Source organism: Thrips palmi, unplaced genomic scaffold (genome assembly GCF_012932325.1).
Source record: "Thrips palmi isolate BJ-2018 unplaced genomic scaffold, TpBJ-2018v1 HiC_scaffold_12, whole genome shotgun sequence".
NCBI classification, from domain to species: Eukaryota; Metazoa; Arthropoda; class Insecta; order Thysanoptera; family Thripidae; genus Thrips; species Thrips palmi.
This window is the reverse complement of record NW_023144623.1, coordinates 12,674,139-12,691,496: the sequence shown is the minus strand read 5'-3', so window position 1 is coordinate 12,691,496 and position 17,358 is coordinate 12,674,139. Positions and strand designations below refer to the sequence as shown.

Genomic DNA, 17,358 nt, shown 5'->3' with positions numbered 1-17,358 from the left:
CTTGACTTAGCTTTTGGATAAGGCTAGATTTTATCAACTTGACAACATTAATAATTTAATTATCACATTTTCTTGGAATGACATTGTCAAGATCAAACAATAGAAAATTTGAGCAGACACCCGTATCGGATTATTCAAAGGAATAAACAAGTCCAAAATCCATAAAGAATGCAAACTCGGCAGTTCTCGTCTGCTTTCAAAACAAAAACATCAATGTCGGGGAGATGACATGATGCCTCTGTCCGTCACAAGGGAAAGAATTCCACTTTGGTACAAGTGATAAAACGAAAAAAAGATTCATTATCAAGTCTCGCAGCTGTAAATCTATAGCAACAAGGATCATAACAATCGAAAAATAATTTGAAGCGTAAATAAGATAGGTTACATGGGCCCACCTACTTGCGTGTTGCACTTCTTCTCAGTTGTCAAAGTTCCTTTCTTCAAAATCTGCACCAACCTGGAGGTTGGTTCGTCATCATTATGGGCATGGTCCGTTTTCCGGAGCAATACACTAGTAAAACTTTTAATGACACGTAAAATCACCCATTTTGGGTGTTGAAAAGTCAATATAGATTTTTGACTGCTTCGAATTCTGTGTCTGTAATGTATTCCTGCCCTCGCCCCTCGCCCCACCCCCTTGGCCATAAGACCCTAATGTTTATTCGGCCAGGGTATTCTTCCTGCCAACCTTTACCAACCTAAAGTGCTAAAGTTAACGCGGTGTTATCATGAATGTGCTTTGTCACAGCAAACTTCCTCACAAAAAAGTCATCTCGTTCATTGATAGAACTCCAAAGTGCTTGGTAAAGTTACAGAAACGAAAGTAATGCGTCTCTCATCTGTCAGTCAAATCTGGCCAAATCTGTGGAAATGACGTCATATTGTGAAAATGGTGGCTTCTGGATATAAACACGGAAGTCAAGAAGAAGAAACACCATCAAGGTGGACAGATAGTAAGTGGTAATGATGTGGCTTAATTTATTTTAATTCTTCATATTTTGTGCCGAGTGCCATGAATGACAGTTACGCTACCATATTCAGATGCCCGCCTCTTTGGATTTCAACAAAATTTCGCTTTGTCCCAGTTGTTATCTGTTCACCTCTTTGTTGCACATACGTGAGACTGCGACTGCGACTGCGTTCTGGCCTTCAAAACATAATTTGCGTCCTAACCCCTTCACAACGGAGGGTCTAAGTTGAAGGGCTTTCGCCCTTGATTATTGTCAACAGAGATCCGCAGCGCTGCCCTTTTTGCTGGGGTTGGCATTTTCTGTGAGGCCGTGTGAATTGTGCGAGTTTGTGCCAAATCATGGCAGTCTGTTGTCAGGTCGCGCGCCCGATCCGATTCCATTATGTCCTTGCTCATTTGGCATACTCTAGTTTTGCATGCGTTCCACGCCAAACGGCAAAACGTCACTCAAACCGCCCGCGTCAGCACTCCCTGCCGCATCTTGGCTTTGTGCCAAAATCAGTTTAAATTTTTCCCACATCCTATTTATGTTGAATGAAAGAATGAATGAAAAATTTGATTTGTTCTTGTGGTGTTTTAGGTTTTTGTTTGTCCTTTCCAAATTATAAGAATCTTTTAAGTCTTATGACTTTTACTGGTCTCTACTAGTGTTCATCATATTGCTTTTAACAACAATTGAGCCTTTTGGATGTTTTTTTTTCGCATAGTGAAAGTATGATTCCAATCAATATGACTTGGGAAATAATGGCCAGAGAGAATCTTAATTTCCCTGTACCTTTCCTTGTGTTTTAATAGGGTTATGCATGCATTTATTCTTTGAATCTTGAATTAGTGGAACGTCAAGTGGGGCATTGTTTAACAAGTTGTCATTGCACAATTTAATGCCAAGCATTAATGATTTTTCCTTGCAATGGGGATCAGCAATCAAACATATGTATGTGTGTGTATCAAATTGGTAACTGACAGTCTTGGCATGTGACCACCAGACCTATAAATAACTTGGCAAAGGTGCTGGAAGAGCCTAAAGGCTGAAAGCTTGAGTCTAGTGAGCTGGGCCTGAGCTCTCTGCATGCCATTTCAAATTCAGTGAAATGTCAGTTCTTTTTCTGCGTTTTCAAGGAAGAAACTTTTTGTAAAGGATAGGCTCTACATCAAACAACAATTTGTATCATCCACATTCTTTCTTGCAGGTTGTTTCATTTCAAATTAAGATTTTGTTTTCAATTCTGCTTTCAGCAAAAAGCAGTTTTTGTTTTTGTATTAGTTGTAGTGCTTGAAACCTTTAAAAGAGTTGAAACTTATTTCTTTGTTTTTCGTTCTTTTCTCCTTCTAGAGCCTATTTCAACCATGGGAGGACACCCGGTGCCCATTGTGCTAGTCACAAAAGACCACAAATTTGAGCTTGATGAAGAAGCTCTTGAATCAATATTGATGCAGGATCATATAAAGGATCATAATGTTGTCATTGTGTCTGTTGCCGGTGCATTTAGAAAAGGAAAATCATTCCTGTTAGATTTCTTCCTGCGTTACATGAAATCTCAGGTTTGTCAATAAACTTGACTTGATAGAATATGTGGACAATGAAAAGTTGACTGTATTTACAATCTTCGTTTTGTGATTTGCAGCCTTCTCCTGATTGGATAGGCACAGATGACGCTCCTTTAGATGGATTTTCGTGGAGAGGTGGATCGGAAAGAGACACAACGGGCATTCTTATGTGGTCAGAAGTGTTTTTGACAGACCTTCCCAATGGCGAGAAGGTCAGTGATCACCTTTCAATATCCTTCGCATTGTGATAGAATTTATACTTATACTTTATTTGTTGATCATGTTACAGGTGGCTGTGCTGCTTATGGACACACAGGGAGCATTCGACAGTGAGAGCACTGTGAGAGAGTGTGCCACAGTTTTTGCCTTAAGCACTATGCTTAGCTCTGTCCAAATCTATAATCTATCTCAAAATATTCAAGAAGACGATTTGCAACACTTGCAACTTTTTACAGAGTATGGCAGGTTAGCATTGGCTGACTGTGGCCAGAAGCCTTTCCAGAAGCTTCAGTTTCTTGTGAGGGACTGGAGCTTCCCCTATGAGGCTGATTATGGTCCAGATGGTGGTCACAAAATCCTTGAAAGACGTCTGGAGGTTGGTTGATTCACAATTGTTGTTAGAAATTGTATTTATTGTTGACCCTTGTTGTTTGTTGCTTTTTTTTCTATTGTGTCGACTGTGTCTCTTATGTAGATCTCAGACAGACAACATCCAGAACTTCAGTCCCTTCGAAGACACATAAAATCCTGCTTCACTGAAATATCATGCTTTCTCATGCCGCATCCTGGCCTTACGGTGGCAACAAATCCTCGTTTTGATGGAAAACTAGGAGGTATGGTGCTGTTTTGAAGCACATTAAACGAATTGACTTTATGTTGCATGTTGTTAATTTTCCTACTGTTTGGCTTTCTCAATTTCAGATATTGAGTCTGAGTTCAAAAAATATTTACAAGTTTTGATCCCTGGATTGCTGGCTCCCCAAAATCTTGTTGTAAAAGAAATCAGTGGCCAGAAGGTGAGAGCTAAGGAGTTGGTCCAATACTTCAAATCTTACATCGAAATTTACAAGGGTGATGAGCTGCCAGAGCCCAAATCTATGCTCGTGGTAAGTGATCTTTTGTGGTCAGTTTTGAACTAAAAAGAACTAGGTTAGCATATTTTTAATCTCTCGTTTTTTTAGGCAACTGCAGAAGCCAACAATTTATCCGCTGTTGCTGAAGCTAAGGAAATGTACACTCAACTAATGGAGTCAGTTTGTGGTGGATCAAAACCGTACCTCAGTACTGCTCATCTTGATTCGGAACATGAACGTGTGAAGGATAAATGTCTTGAACAATTCCGTTCCAAGCGTAAAATGGGTGGTGACGAATTCTCTGAAAAGTATCGAAACAAATTAGAGCAGGTAAATAAGTAACATTAGTGCTGAATCTGAAGATGCGTTTTGTATTGTACCTCACCTCATTTTTCTCTCTCTATTATCATTCTTATTGTTTCAATATCAGGACTTGGAAGAGACCTACAGCCAATTTAAAAGCCATAATGAAAGCAAGAATATATTCAAAGCTGCTAGGACACCTGCTGTATTCTTCGCAATTGCTGTGATATTCTATATACTGTCTGGTGTCTTTGGTTTGTTTGGCATCTACTCTATAGCTAACACTTGTAATCTCCTTATGGGTATTGCAATGCTTACCCTTGTCACATGGTTTTATGTAAGGTATGTGTCATTCCATGGTTTGCTGCTATTTTTGCTGTGTAGTTTTTTGAATGTTAAGTGATAATCTCTACTCGAATATTATCTTTCTTACAGGTACAGTGGAGAGATGGTTGAGTTTGGATCTCAATTAGACGAATTGGCCAATTTCCTTTGGGAAAACGTAAGTTTATCATACTTAGCTTACTTCAAATGGGCTTACAATCATTTTCTTTCCCTTACTTGTCAGCTCAATCCCTCTCCTATCCCCTTTGCAGGTAATTAGACCTTGACCCTCCTTTGTCATTTTCCAAATCAGTGTATAAGATTTGCCCATAAATAATCCATCCTATCTTCCTCTTAACCCCTTCATCCTTCTGCCTGTAAGGCATGTACTGTATATCAATTTTCCCAAAAGTCCATTTTGACTTTTATTTTTTCTGAAAGCAATTCTGTTTCTTTTTGTTGTCATAGGTTATGAAGCCTGTTTACGAACTTTTCATGGAAACAAGTCTCCAGCGCGCTGCAATTCTTGCTGCCGAGCGGGCCGCAGCATCTGCAGTGGGCTCTCCTCATGTAAATGGGAAAGTGAAACACTCATGATATGTTCTCAATATTCTTAACTAACACGTCTTTTGTGAATAATGCCAGCAAGAAATAAATTTGTGATTTGGTGATCACTCAGTGTTCATATTTTAATATGTTCTTTTTTACTTATTTTGCATCTGGTCTCTCTGAGGCCCTTTCATTTAAGCGTAAGCCCATAACTGTTCAACAGACGTGTTAATTTAAATTAATGTCTTGAATATTGCATCAACCTTGTGTTTTTGTGTTGATACTTTACAAGCTTAATCATCAGTTGCTTTTATTACTTTTTACGTTTTACTGTAATTGTGGTTTTCAGCATGAGAGGACTTTCATGTAATTCTTGTAACTCTTTCCGAAACTCTGTATGAATTATGTCATATAAGTATTCTGATCAAAAGTTACTTTACTGAATGTATTTTTTTCTCTAGTCTTCATCAGTGCTGAGGCCCAGATAATGTTTCAATTTTTGTTGTTTTACCTTTACAAATTTCATGGGTTTTTATCTCTAAATTTGTGTTAGTATTTTTTTTTTCTAAATGCATACTGAAGCATCAATGCAATATGGCACATCAGTCTCTTCTACTCAAAAGTTTAAAATGCCGGTCATTGGTAAGACAAGTTTAATGTCTCTTATCTCTGTACTTTGATCATTGCTGGAGTTCATTATTGTGATTTCTATTTTAGAATTAAGCATTTTAATGTTAGCTGCTCAAATATTCTAACTGTCACCAAGTTCATCTGTGACTAATAGCAGGTGGAGGTTTCTTTGTTGATGTTATTTTGTCTGTTGTTTGTGAAGTTACGGTTTTCTTAATGTGTAATGTCCTTTCTCTTCTATTTATGTTATGTAATTTTACCATTAAGTTAAAATGGATTCTCGTGTGTGCTTTATTGCTCTCTAAGCTGGCTATGCAAGAGCTGGTTTCACTGCCAACAGTGACTCACAAGTGAGCTGAAGTTAAATCACCTTATTCAGATGTGAACAATTTAATTAACTAGACCAAAACCTCTTTTTAGAAATACTATGGCCATTACTTCATCTTCTTTTCTTGTTCTTTGAAAGTACAACCAATTGCTATCCAGCGTTTTACGACACATTGGTTTTGTGACAAGTGTTAGTGAGATGAATAGCCTGTGAATGAAGCAGCTGCATGTTGGGTTAAATTGAGGAACATGAGTTTCTTTTGTGCCTTATTAAGTTCTTTCCTTTGTATTTCCCTGCTTGAAATAATCATCTTGTCAAGATTACTGGTTTTTGTTGTTTAGGATCTTATAGTGTATAATGTTATTGTGTATGGATTTCATTTGTTGATTGTGTTTGAGTGCGATTTAGAATGTATGGATGTGGCCTGAAGATGTGACAATTTACATTTTAAGTTTCAGCCTCTGAATTTGGTTATGTTCATTCTTGTTACGAATTTTTATTTTAATCAAACTGAAACTTTCTTGAAGCACACTTGATGACCTTAGGTCAAATGAGTGTTGGTTTTCCTGAGTGGAAATGAGTATTGTAAATTATGATGATTGCATCATTTCTGTATGAATTATTAAATTTCACACTAAAACAATTGTAATACCTCCTGTGCTTAATCCTTTTCAAGGGTGTGGCGCCATGTAATATTATCTTTTAAAGTGATTCATGACTCACTCATGTTAGGTGTGATAATTGTGGGTTGATTTTGTGTATTCAAGTTGGACATTATTGCAAACACTAAGTTTACTTCATCATACATTAGCTGCAAATAAAACTGGTCTGCTTTAAGTGAGCCAGATTCATATACTTATTTGTAAATACTAAATTATTTTCCAAGATGTGGAGCTGATTTTATTCGAAAGAGGCCTATTTATTATATGCTATGGAGATGCATTTGGAGATGGTTAGATTGTTTTAGGGTTGTCTTCGTTGTTCTGTTTTGTTTTTACTTGTTTTGCACTTAGGTGCTCTTTTGACTTGTACCTTCTTAACATTGTGATAGCATTCAAGGACCAATAGGAAACGTACGTGGAAGCAAAGCAAATCAGTTTTATTTGTTGGTACTGCAGCTTTTGTATTTAGTCGCATCCTCATTTCCTGTCTGAAGGTGCTCCATGGCCTATAGCTGTGGAAGTTTTGGGTTTTTGTTTCATAAATCTCTCATTTCTTGTGCCAGTTTAAAGTGTATTTATTGTGTTACTCATATCAGAAATTTGAACATGGGCAGCTAAAGCAATGTAAAATTTACATGAAATCACAATTTTCAGACTATAGTAAGTTTTTAAAAATAGCCTTCACATCTTGTAAGTGTAATTATTAACATGTATTCTTGTATCAGTTGTGTTCTAAACTCTCCTTAAATTTCAATCTTTCAGTTTTTGTAATGAAATTTTTCCCTTTACCTGTGACTTTAAATTTTAAGCGTATCACTGCATTTCAAGCACAATTTCTTTTCGATACAGTATTTTTGCAAGTTTATTTGCAGTCTCAAAATTTTGTCTTCTATGCTTAAACTGTACACTTGTACATCTTAGTACTAAGGCTAAATGTAATTCAAGTCTTTTTTTGTAAATAAGTATTCTGGAAAAATGTTGGCTCACTTTTGGAAATAGTGACGTAATGTTTATAATTCTGTCATGCCCGTCCAGCATGTTTGTTGTGCCATATACATGGGTTGTAGGCAATATAAACTGGAAGAATACGATGTGAAGGCTTTTGTTTTATTTTGTGATAACATGTTGCCAATTGTATAGCCCTGTAACCATCAAATGTCTAACGAAAATACATATTTTTCTAGCACATTTTCTTTCCTATTTTATTGGATTCATACCTATTTTAAGAGCATAACAAACAAACAGAACATTTTATCTTTGTGGTCATTTGGACTTGGAAGTAAACTGTAAACTGGGGTTTACAGGGGAAGTAAATTGGGCTCCCTCAGTTCTCACTCCGTGGTTTCACATACTATGGATCGGTCTCCTCCACATTCAGATATGCTGCTTTGGGGTAATTCTGGGTAATTCCCTATGAGGCGTGTGACGCACGCGCACTATTGTTGATGTTTCATTCAAGGCGCGGGTCAGGGCAGGAGGTAAGGCTGGTCCCAGCAAAGCCAACCAATACGAACCTAACCTAACGGGGTCGTGACAGATCTTACTCTACTCGTGACAAATCTTACGCTACTCGCGACAGATCTTACGCTACTCGCGGCAAAAAATAAACAAAAATCGACCAAGTTTCGAACCGTTCGTCGCGCAGGGGGGCGCGGGGAGGGGCGGGGGAGCGCCCGCCCCCAGTCGAAACCCCAATATGAATGTTATTGTTTGAATTCCTTCCCTCTGCTTTTCTTTTTGTCAAACAACACAACCAGGGTCGAAGAGTTTTGACATTTTGAGTTAGTGTTTTCAAGGTGTGCTGATTTGCTATCTTCCTTCTCTACGATATCCTTGCGCTTCTTAAATTGTTCGAGGAACTATGAGCTATGCCAGTACCTCTTTGTAAGTTTAGTTAAATGGGCATTGGCTTATTTGTTGCTCAGTCAGAACTGCGGAGCTTCTGATTCATTCCGATTCCAATTTTTGTTACGATCTGGTTCCCTTCTCAAGCACTAGTCTTCATTCGACACTCAAGTAATGTGAGCCTTTCGGTTCGGCAGCAAGCCTTTCCGCGTGTGTGCTTGCCATGTTTGGTCATGAAGCGCGATGTGCAATGTGTCAAGGTTAACCCACTTTCCCTTGGACTCTTCTAGTGATTCTAGTTGTGGATAGGAGTAAATTACCAATTTAACAGCTTTGTCAAGATGTAAATTCAAATTCGAAAATATGTCATATTCAAATTCCACATTTGTGGGATCATGACATGTAATCTTTTACGAGTTTTTTCTGATTTATTGTAAATCAACTCACTATTCCCTTCGAGTATGAGCTTCAGTTATTTGTTGGTGTTCAACACACTGGTCTAAAGGGTCTGAATAATATATTGCAACATCTCACAAAGTTTTTTTCCCTCCCCAGGTTTTTAAGACGTGTAGGTAATTTTGTTTTGAAAAGAAACTATCCTGTTGTCTGGAGTGGGGTGGGTGTTGCTGCCGGAGAAAGGTATTGCAACTTTTATAATTTGTAGTTTATTTCATATTTAAATGTTCAATATTGTGGCTCATTAAACATCTTTTTATCCTTAGAACCATGTCTGACAAAGTAAAGGAATCCAAAGAGGAGCTGAAGAAACGACTGAGCCCCATTCAATACCATGTGACACAAGAAAAGGGAACTGAGAGGTAATGGTTGAATTTAAATGGAAACAATGTATCTGTTTGTCTGTAATTGTCATGACCAATTTTATCTCTAGGGCTTTTACTGGGAAGTTCAACAAAACTTCTGACGCTGGCATTTACAGCTGCATTGTTTGCTCTCAAGACCTATTTTCATCATCCACCAAGTTTGAGTCAGGGTGTGGCTGGCCTGCATTTAGTGACGTGATTGATCAGGGAAGAGTGAAGCTCAGCAAGGACGCGTCTCATGGTAAGCCACTCAGATTTCTTCACTATGTTTTAAATACCTTGCAGGAAGATGGTATGGAAGGAAAGCATTTTTTTAGCAGAATAATTTTATTGCCAATGAAATTAAATGAGCTCAAAGTGAGATAAAGTGAAACTTGCTGCCTAATAGCATGGTAAGCTTGCAAGTCTTACACTGAATGCAAGATTCTGGTTTACATGCTTTACATTAATGCCCTCTTGCTACACCCTCTGCCTTAAGCTTAACAGCTTAAGGACTCTACCATTGCCTTCTATCCAGTAGAGCCCCTAGCAGCTGAAGAGAATGAGGAGGCCCTTTTGCCAAATTACCTGGGTGCTACTGCTTCCTCCTCTTCGTTTTGCATGGACCTATTCTTTCCCATCTCATTTATTTCATTTCAGTGCCATCAATCAACTCTTGTTTTGATCTTGGATCTGCAACTAATTATTTCTTTCTGTTTGTTTGTTTCTTTGTTAACTTTTTCATTCAATGGTTTTTCTCCATTGAAATATATGCTACATTAATCATGATCTGCACTGGGTCATTTTGTTTTCTCTTTATCTCACTGGAGCAGCCATAAATCACAATACATTTGTGATATAATATTATGTGGTGACCCGCTCATATTAGTTCATGTAATAAGATCCTTTAAGGTTTTTGGAACTTAATTTAAATCAGATTATGCAAAATTCTTATTTTCTGGAGATGTCATGCCAGATTGGTTTCCTCAGAATAAGTTACCTATCTTTCTTCGGAACATGACATACATCACTTTATTATCTCCTACGTTTGTTTTCACAATTTAAATGATTTATGGAAGGGTAGGACTGTTATGTGTTTGTTGTGGGATTATGTAAGGGGGCTCCTTTTCATATAAAAGAACAGTTTGTTTTTGTACATACTCTACTTTTAAAGCTTCTTAAAAATTTGTCTACATAATGCTATGAGTAAAGTGGTGAAGGATTATTTCCCTTGATCTGCCTGTATTATTTGGGTTGTACGATGGATGTGTCCACAGATGCATATAACTGCTACATTTTCGGTGTGGGAATATTGTTTTGCGAGTGTCTCTCTGAGGAGGCTAATCGTTCTTGTTTTCTCTTTCCCTTCCCCACATCCGCTTCCTCTACGGCATCCACTCATCGGGCCTGCATATTTGTTTGCTTCTGTGTGCATAACATGTCTACTCATCGTGACATTACGGTTGCACCTGTCATCAAACAATGTTTCTGATCTCTCTTCACCATTCTCGCACTACTGACATCAACTCTCTCTCTTCTCTACGTTTGTCTTTCTTGCTCCCTTTTCTTGCCACTGTCATTTTCCTCCTATTTTCTTTTTACCCTCTTCTACCTTGCTTGGTGGCTGAACCCATGTGAACTCTGCTGCCTCTTCGCTGTGCTACTCTGCCATGGCTGTGGTCTCTGATGGTGCCTTGCCCTTCAACCCACAATGCCACTCTTCCCACACCGTGCCATACAGTTGGAGCCAACCTGCTATTGTTGATCGCGAACCCAGGTATGGTCCGGACGGAGGTGACCTGCTCGAGCTGCGGGGCCCACTTGGGGCACGTCTTCAATGATGGGCCCAAACCGACGCGCAAGAGGTTCTGCATCAACAGCGCTTCGCTCGATTTTCGTCCAGCCGATCCTTCAGGAACCGGTCTTGTTAATCTACAGTGATATGTCTAAGTTAATTCTTACGAGTACTTAAGAAATGGTCAATCTATTTTCAATTTTCTTTTCCTATTTTAAAAATAATGTTTGATTTGAACAAATGCTCAGTTGGATATTATCCTTAACGGGTTCTGGGTCTTTTGGAAGAATGCGTTCTGTTTGCATTGTCATTTTTTCTAACAATTTTACTCAGGTTAAGGTCTTAAAGACATTTAATTGAAGCCATGTACGGGTTAACAAACATGTATCGTCTAAGTTATTTAATATATTTCCTGCAAAAGTGACCCAGCCCTTTAAAGTAAGTATGTTGAATTGTTAAAGTTATTAAGTCACTGATTCTTGTGATTCTTACTCAATTCAAACCGTTTAGACTTGCATTTGTCATAATTCTTCTTCAGTTGCACCTTAGGAGTTGTTTTTTTGTCTTTACCACTCTGTCAAAAATGATCCTATTGTAGTAGTCTCAATCCTATTTAGTGTAACTCTAGATCCTTAATGTATTGTCAGGGGCTTTAGTGGAAACAGGATACATAACAGCCCAGTAGTGCCTGACCATTACTTTTGTAATTGTTAGGAGGAGTGCGTTTTCTTGCATCATGCTATTCATGGTGCTTTGTTTCACATCACAATTTTTGTTGACAGATGTTAGTGATTCTCAAAACTTACAGCTCTCTTCTGTTATTTTGTTGTAAGTGTGCGCCTGTTTAAAGAGCTTTCTTTTCTTGATTAATTTATTTTTTTATGTATAGTTACAAAGTTTGTAATTAATTTAATGCTTGCTAGCCGTGTAATCTGACATTAAATCTCTGGTGGGAGCTGGCAGGGTTGGCAATATGGACAACGGAATAATCTTACTTTCGTACCTGTCTGACTTTGTAAACTGATGACCTGCGAGGCTAGACTGTACCAGTACCGTCAAAGTTGAGAGGAGTTTTACATTACTCGTTATGATATTTTAAGAAGGGTTCCACATGTACAAGTGATATGTCTGACTGCTTAAAAATCTTGAGCTGGATATGCTGTCTACTAATGTTTCTACTTAATCTGTATTCTAATCACTGGTGAAAGATGTTTGTTTTAAAAAAAATAGTAACAGCTAGTCAAGATGAAGTGATTAATTGTAGTGATTCAATTATTAAAACAATTAAAGTATTTTTGTGAGATTTGTGTGGTATAAATTGTATATATAAACAAATATTCCTGGTTTCCCCTTGGAGAGGTCATGTAGCATACTCACTCTACAAAGGAGAATTTCACTTGGCTTGGAGCTCAGAACATTTTCTTTAATCAAATCAATAATTAAGTTATCGTAGGCTTCATTCCCTTGTTAACTGTCAGCCTTTCCTCAGTATTGCATGGAGGTGGCCCAGAAACAGTCCATAGATAGTGTGAATAATCCAAACAGTGCAAGTACTTACCATATAAGGATCCTTTGTGGCTCATTGTGACTCAAAAGCGGACCTGTTTGTTTTATGTGCCCATTATAAGGTGTGTAATGATGCAGCGGATTTACACAAATGCAGGTGCAAGTGAGCCATATGATCTGATCAAGCTGCAGAAATGAGCTAAACACAAGAAAACAAGGCTAAAAGTTTAAGGGATAAATGGTTTTATTCATTTTTCTTTATTAAAAATCTGAAGAGTAATAAAAGCATATAATTGATGTCAAATCATTGACAGTTTCTTTCAGTTCCCGCCGATGGATTTGATACATAGCACTTTGGATGTTCCATCATGTGACTGAACTGCCATGCGCCTTAACATGGGACTAAATCGTAATCTATGTACAATAATTTATTTAAACCCATTTCAAACAATATGAAAATAGGAGAGAAATCGGGCACAGTTAACGATTGGTCTAGCAGGAACTGGAAACAAACAATTTTACTATGGCAGTTCTAAGGTTGAGTTAAAGCTGCATTACTTTTGTGTACATTGAAATTTAATAAACTCAATTAATACTTCAAGGAATACAAGAGAAAGCCCATTCACTGATAATATTTTGTCTGTTTCCTTCCTTTCAACACACTGGCTATGGCCAAAATAGAATCTGCAATGATCTTGTAACTTGCTGAATACAAGCAGAAGTAATTTTACATGGGGCAGAAATAATAAGGGTACAGCCCTTAAATATACTGTGTTAACAATAACAAAATCATTACCATTCTGACCAAACAGAAACGGTAAATTTTAATACATGTTAACTGATGGTCACACACCAATTCATACCAATGCAAAGTAGCAAAGGAGTGTATCCTGCCATAAGATAAAATACCAAGCCAGTGGAAAGGTTGTTTAAAATACACCACTCTACACACTAGAAGAGCCAAAAAATAAGTACTTTTTATTTCTATCAATGTGTCAAGTCTCTTTGCTTTTGCTCCATCTAAGTATGTAGTGTGCAAAAAAAGTAGGTAGGAATACGGAATACTTCACATGAAGTACTTATTGTCAGTGTGTCTTCAATATGTTTTGAGCCTTCCCTGCATTTCATTCATTCCATGACACTTAACCAGTTTGATTGGAGACAGAAGGAAAATAATGAAACAGCCTTGAGACACTATTATAGCATACACTGAAGAACTTGTCACAAAAATAGACTTTGAGAGAGAAAGGCAAAGCTTTTAAGAGAATGCCACTCAAATAAAAACTTAAGATTCTTTCAACGTAGTTAATGGGTTCAGCTTCAGGCCACTTCAGATATTGCGGGTAAAAATGCCTTGTGAAGGAATGAAGTGTGCGGATCAAATTAAAATGCACAAGTCACAACTTTAAGTCTGTGCTTGAGGTGTGTTTGCCTCAGTATGAACTAAAAAACTGTATTCGAATAACAGCAAATGAGAGAAATTAGAAACACAAACAAATCATGGCTAGAAACTATATTATATCTGTTTACTGAACATACAAAAAGAAATAGAAAGTAAAATCAGTAACATAACAATAAAAAAGTAATTTTATAAAAAAAATTACTAGAGAGGACAAAAGCTAATACTGCTGACGACACAAGCAAAATGCTCGAGGACGACAAAATCCCCATTGGTTTACTGGATGCTTTTACATTTTTCATTTCTTTGCAAAGAAGCTGCGGAATCATGTTAGAAAAGACACATGTTTAACATAATATATTTTTAAAATAACAACAGGAAAGAGAGAGAAAGAGAGAGACAAGGGAAAATAAAAAGGAAACTAAAACATGTTCAGAAGATGCTAACACAAAAGAAAGACTGACTATCAATTTGAACAAGCTTGAGTAAAGTGACCTTGCAGCATCAAATAAAGCTAACTTGGCAGCAAAGTCAAAGCAAGATTGCTCCAAAACTTGAAATTTTCCTTCACATAGTTTCCCATGAAACATTTTTGTCTTAAGGAAGTACAGACAGAGAATTTGTGGCTCTGAATATTGTGCATGCACATGGTATAAACCATTTATTTTTCACAATCTTACTTAGGCCATTCACACTGGTATTACCAACACAAATTTGAAATCTACAACACAAGTCGACACAATGTCATTAAAAAAGGGAGGAAAACAATTAAATCATAATTAAAAACAATCTTAAAATAAAACAGGCTACTTCATAAATGTAAAAATTGTCACTTTTTACAACAAAAGAAAAAAAGCACAAAGGAATCAATATTAATTCAGGCAGGAGAGCAATCAGAAAACTAATGGCTACTCATTCAGCTTATTGATTTGAACTGAAATATGGAAAGAGTTAATTCATCAGAAAAATGTGTGTAAACCACACAATGTTATGCTGAAAATCCCCCTCAAGAAAAAGTAACAGAAGGATCAAAATAAAGAAGACAAAGACAAAGAAAAACACACACACTGCACAGAACAATCCACACAGTAAAAGTTTACTTGGCCCGATAACTGGCCAGAGCAAACTATCACATTTTTTGGTATTATCAACATAAAACTTACGTTACCTGCTCTTGATCTGATTGTTACATAAAGGCATGAGATAGGGTAAATGATTTAGGGAGCAAACAAAACAAGCATTATTACAGGGTTCCACAATAAAATGATTTAAAAATTAAAAATCATTTTCCATACCTCATGACAATACATTTATCACACATTGTAGACATTGACACTCCTGGTTAGTAGCATTTATATGTAATTGGATTATTGTGCTTCTATTGTGGAACAAAATGAGTCAAGCAGATACATTGAGTACAGAGGTAAACATACAGAAAAATAGGGCATTAGCCACAGTAGGATGGAGCATTGCATGACTGATGTGAAGCTTTACAAAAGTTCACAACCCTTCCTAGAAAATTTTCAAAACAGGCAAAGAACAGGGGAGGGGGAAACATGTGACTCATGACAAAGCTACATTGAACATAATGTGAACTAAAACCTCATAATAATAATTAATAAAACCCAGGATAAAGGTGTTTCAAGAGTGATTGCAGAATAATACAAATTCAATGATTCAAAAACGTTCCAAAGCTAGTTCTAAACTTTCACGTTTTCATAGAATAATGATGGTTTTGATGCAGCAGTGACACTTCACGAACATTTATGTTTCGGGATCAGTTTTGATACAATGATCTACATTCTCATTAAGTTTGGAAATACACATTTAAAAATAAATAAATAGATAGCTAAATCTATTAAAAACCGGACTTTCTATAAGATACACACAACGCAAAGAATTTGACAACCTATAAAATGACCCACTAAGTGACAAACTACCTATTGTTACTTGTCTTGACAACCCTGATTAAGAACAATGCTGGAGAAGTCCTAGAAGTAGAAATAGGACTACACTTTAAAAATAGTTATCATGAACAAAGAAATAAAAACCCTCAGTACAAACAAGTTTTTAAAAAAATTCACCCATTTTGTTCCTTTGAATTAGAATTACACGCTAACAATCATTTACATATTTTCTCTTCATCACATTATGACTGATGTCCTAAAATAAATGCAAAGGCATACTATCTATCTCAAATCAGTTAATCACTTTTATAAATAAATGTCCAATTTAGATATGTCACTATACAGTACAGGGTAGGAGACCACTCCTCACTACAGTTGAATATACACACTCCTAGAAGATCACAGAACCAACTTAATTTTGACAATTGTTGGGAGTCACAAGCATTAAGAACTTCCTCAAAATCACAGATGTCCTAAAGTCAAAAATGGCACTTTGAAAGAAAAAAATGCTTGAGGCAAGAAATCAATTTAGAAACGAGATGAAAATTTTCTCAAACAAACTCACAGTAGCTTTCAGCTTGTGACAGTTGCTGCCACTCACTTCGTTTTACATTATGTCAAAGGTTCACAAAATTTAGTAAGAGAAACAACACTGTCCATTTAAAAACAAAATATCCATTTGAAAATTGACTGAATGCACAGACAAAACAACATTGTGTTGAACTTTAAAAGGGGTAGAAGTGGTATGATGGGCTACAATATAAATTTACTGAAGTCAAACATTCTATAGTGAGCGAGTGGCCACCAAAAGCGCAGTCAGGACCCCTCATATGGGTCACTAGCACATCTAATGGCTCTTCGCTGCCTCCTTTGCAGCCATGATTAAAGGTGTCAGACTGGCCAAGGGCCGAGCTAGTTTTAAAAACGGATGCTGAAACAAAATCGAAGTATCAATTAACCATCACAATTCTCTCAGACGATAGTATCTTCTATTCGCAGAAAATCTTTAAGAAACAAACAACCTAACTTTGCGATAAAAATGGTCTAAATGCCCCATTATTACACTAAAAGTGTGACAGCCCCACCCCCGAAATGAGTCTTTGTTATTGACACAGCACATAGTATCTTACCTTTAATAGTTCCGAGGCTCCAGACCGTTTTTCAACTTCTACTTCTAGACATTGGTCAAGGAAGTCCTGGAAAATCTGGGACAGTTTTTCCTTTTCCTTTATGTCTGGCTTGCCATTTGTTGCAATCAGGTACAAAGCCTTTGAGTAAAAAAGAAAAAAAAAACATCAACAAACAAACACACACAAAAATGGAACAAGACAAGATGAAAAATTCACTGGGAACTTCGCAAGACACAATTCCTGACATACTTACTCTTAAAGGGTTTTCGTTAAGATATGGTGGTTCACCTTCTATCATTTCAATAGCCATAATACCCAAAGACCATATGTCCACTTTAGGTCCATACTGCTTACGAGTAACAACTTCAGGTGCCATCCAGTATGGAGTACCCACCATTGTTGTTCGCTTTGATTGCTCGGGTGAAATTTGAGCACAAAAGCCAAAGTCAGCTATAATGTATAATAAAATCATGAACATTCAAAATAAACACAATTAAGACGGGTACACAGTACTGGCTAAATAAAAAGCACTTACTTAGCTTAACACTGCCATCAAGACCTAAGAGAATATTGTCAGACTTTATATCCC

The 17,358-nt window shown here is 37.0% G+C and overlaps 3 protein-coding genes across 11 annotated transcripts; 2 read left to right on the top strand and 1 right to left on the bottom strand.

The window, feature by feature from the left end:
- Positions 1–796: 796 nt before the first annotated feature.
- Positions 797–7,575, top strand: LOC117640181 (atlastin). 4 transcript variants are annotated; one of them, XM_034376478.1, is made up of 10 exons: positions 797–953; positions 2,304–2,512; positions 2,596–2,730; positions 2,808–3,113; positions 3,213–3,351; positions 3,440–3,624; positions 3,700–3,921; positions 4,022–4,236; positions 4,330–4,396; positions 4,687–7,575. In XM_034376478.1, the coding sequence occupies exons 1-10, from the start codon at positions 890–892 to the stop codon at positions 4,813–4,815; spliced, it is 1,671 nt and encodes a 556-aa protein (XP_034232369.1). In that variant the 5' UTR covers positions 797–889; the 3' UTR covers positions 4,816–7,575. The 4 variants fall into 4 exon arrangements, with proteins under 4 accessions (XP_034232369.1, XP_034232368.1, XP_034232371.1 ...); XM_034376477.1 differs by lacking the exon at positions 797–953 and adding an exon at positions 1,099–1,117; XM_034376480.1 differs by lacking the exon at positions 797–953 and adding an exon at positions 1,145–1,272.
- Positions 7,576–8,028: 453 nt separating this feature from the next.
- Positions 8,029–12,130, top strand: LOC117640183 (methionine-R-sulfoxide reductase B1). 6 transcript variants are annotated; one of them, XM_034376486.1, is made up of 5 exons: positions 8,029–8,183; positions 8,788–8,871; positions 8,955–9,050; positions 9,122–9,294; positions 10,774–12,130. In XM_034376486.1, exons 3-5 carry the CDS (start codon positions 8,959–8,961, stop codon positions 10,971–10,973), a joined length of 465 nt encoding a protein of 154 aa, XP_034232377.1. In that variant the 5' UTR covers positions 8,029–8,183; positions 8,788–8,871; positions 8,955–8,958; the 3' UTR covers positions 10,974–12,130. The 6 variants fall into 6 exon arrangements, with proteins under 6 accessions (XP_034232377.1, XP_034232372.1, XP_034232376.1 ...); XM_034376481.1 differs by having other exon boundaries at positions 8,095–8,271; XM_034376485.1 differs by having other exon boundaries at positions 8,099–8,271; positions 10,810–12,130.
- Positions 12,131–12,572: 442 nt separating this feature from the next.
- On the bottom strand, positions 12,573–17,352 carry LOC117640184 (serine/threonine-protein kinase PAK 2-like). Its single transcript, XM_034376488.1, has 4 exons — positions 17,305–17,352; positions 17,023–17,219; positions 16,770–16,907; positions 12,573–16,570 (listed from the first exon to the last, which is right to left on the bottom strand). The coding sequence occupies exons 2-4, from the start codon at positions 17,164–17,166 to the stop codon at positions 16,487–16,489; spliced, it is 366 nt and encodes a 121-aa protein (XP_034232379.1). The 5' UTR covers positions 17,167–17,219; positions 17,305–17,352; the 3' UTR covers positions 12,573–16,486.
- Positions 17,353–17,358: the final 6 nt, after the last annotated feature.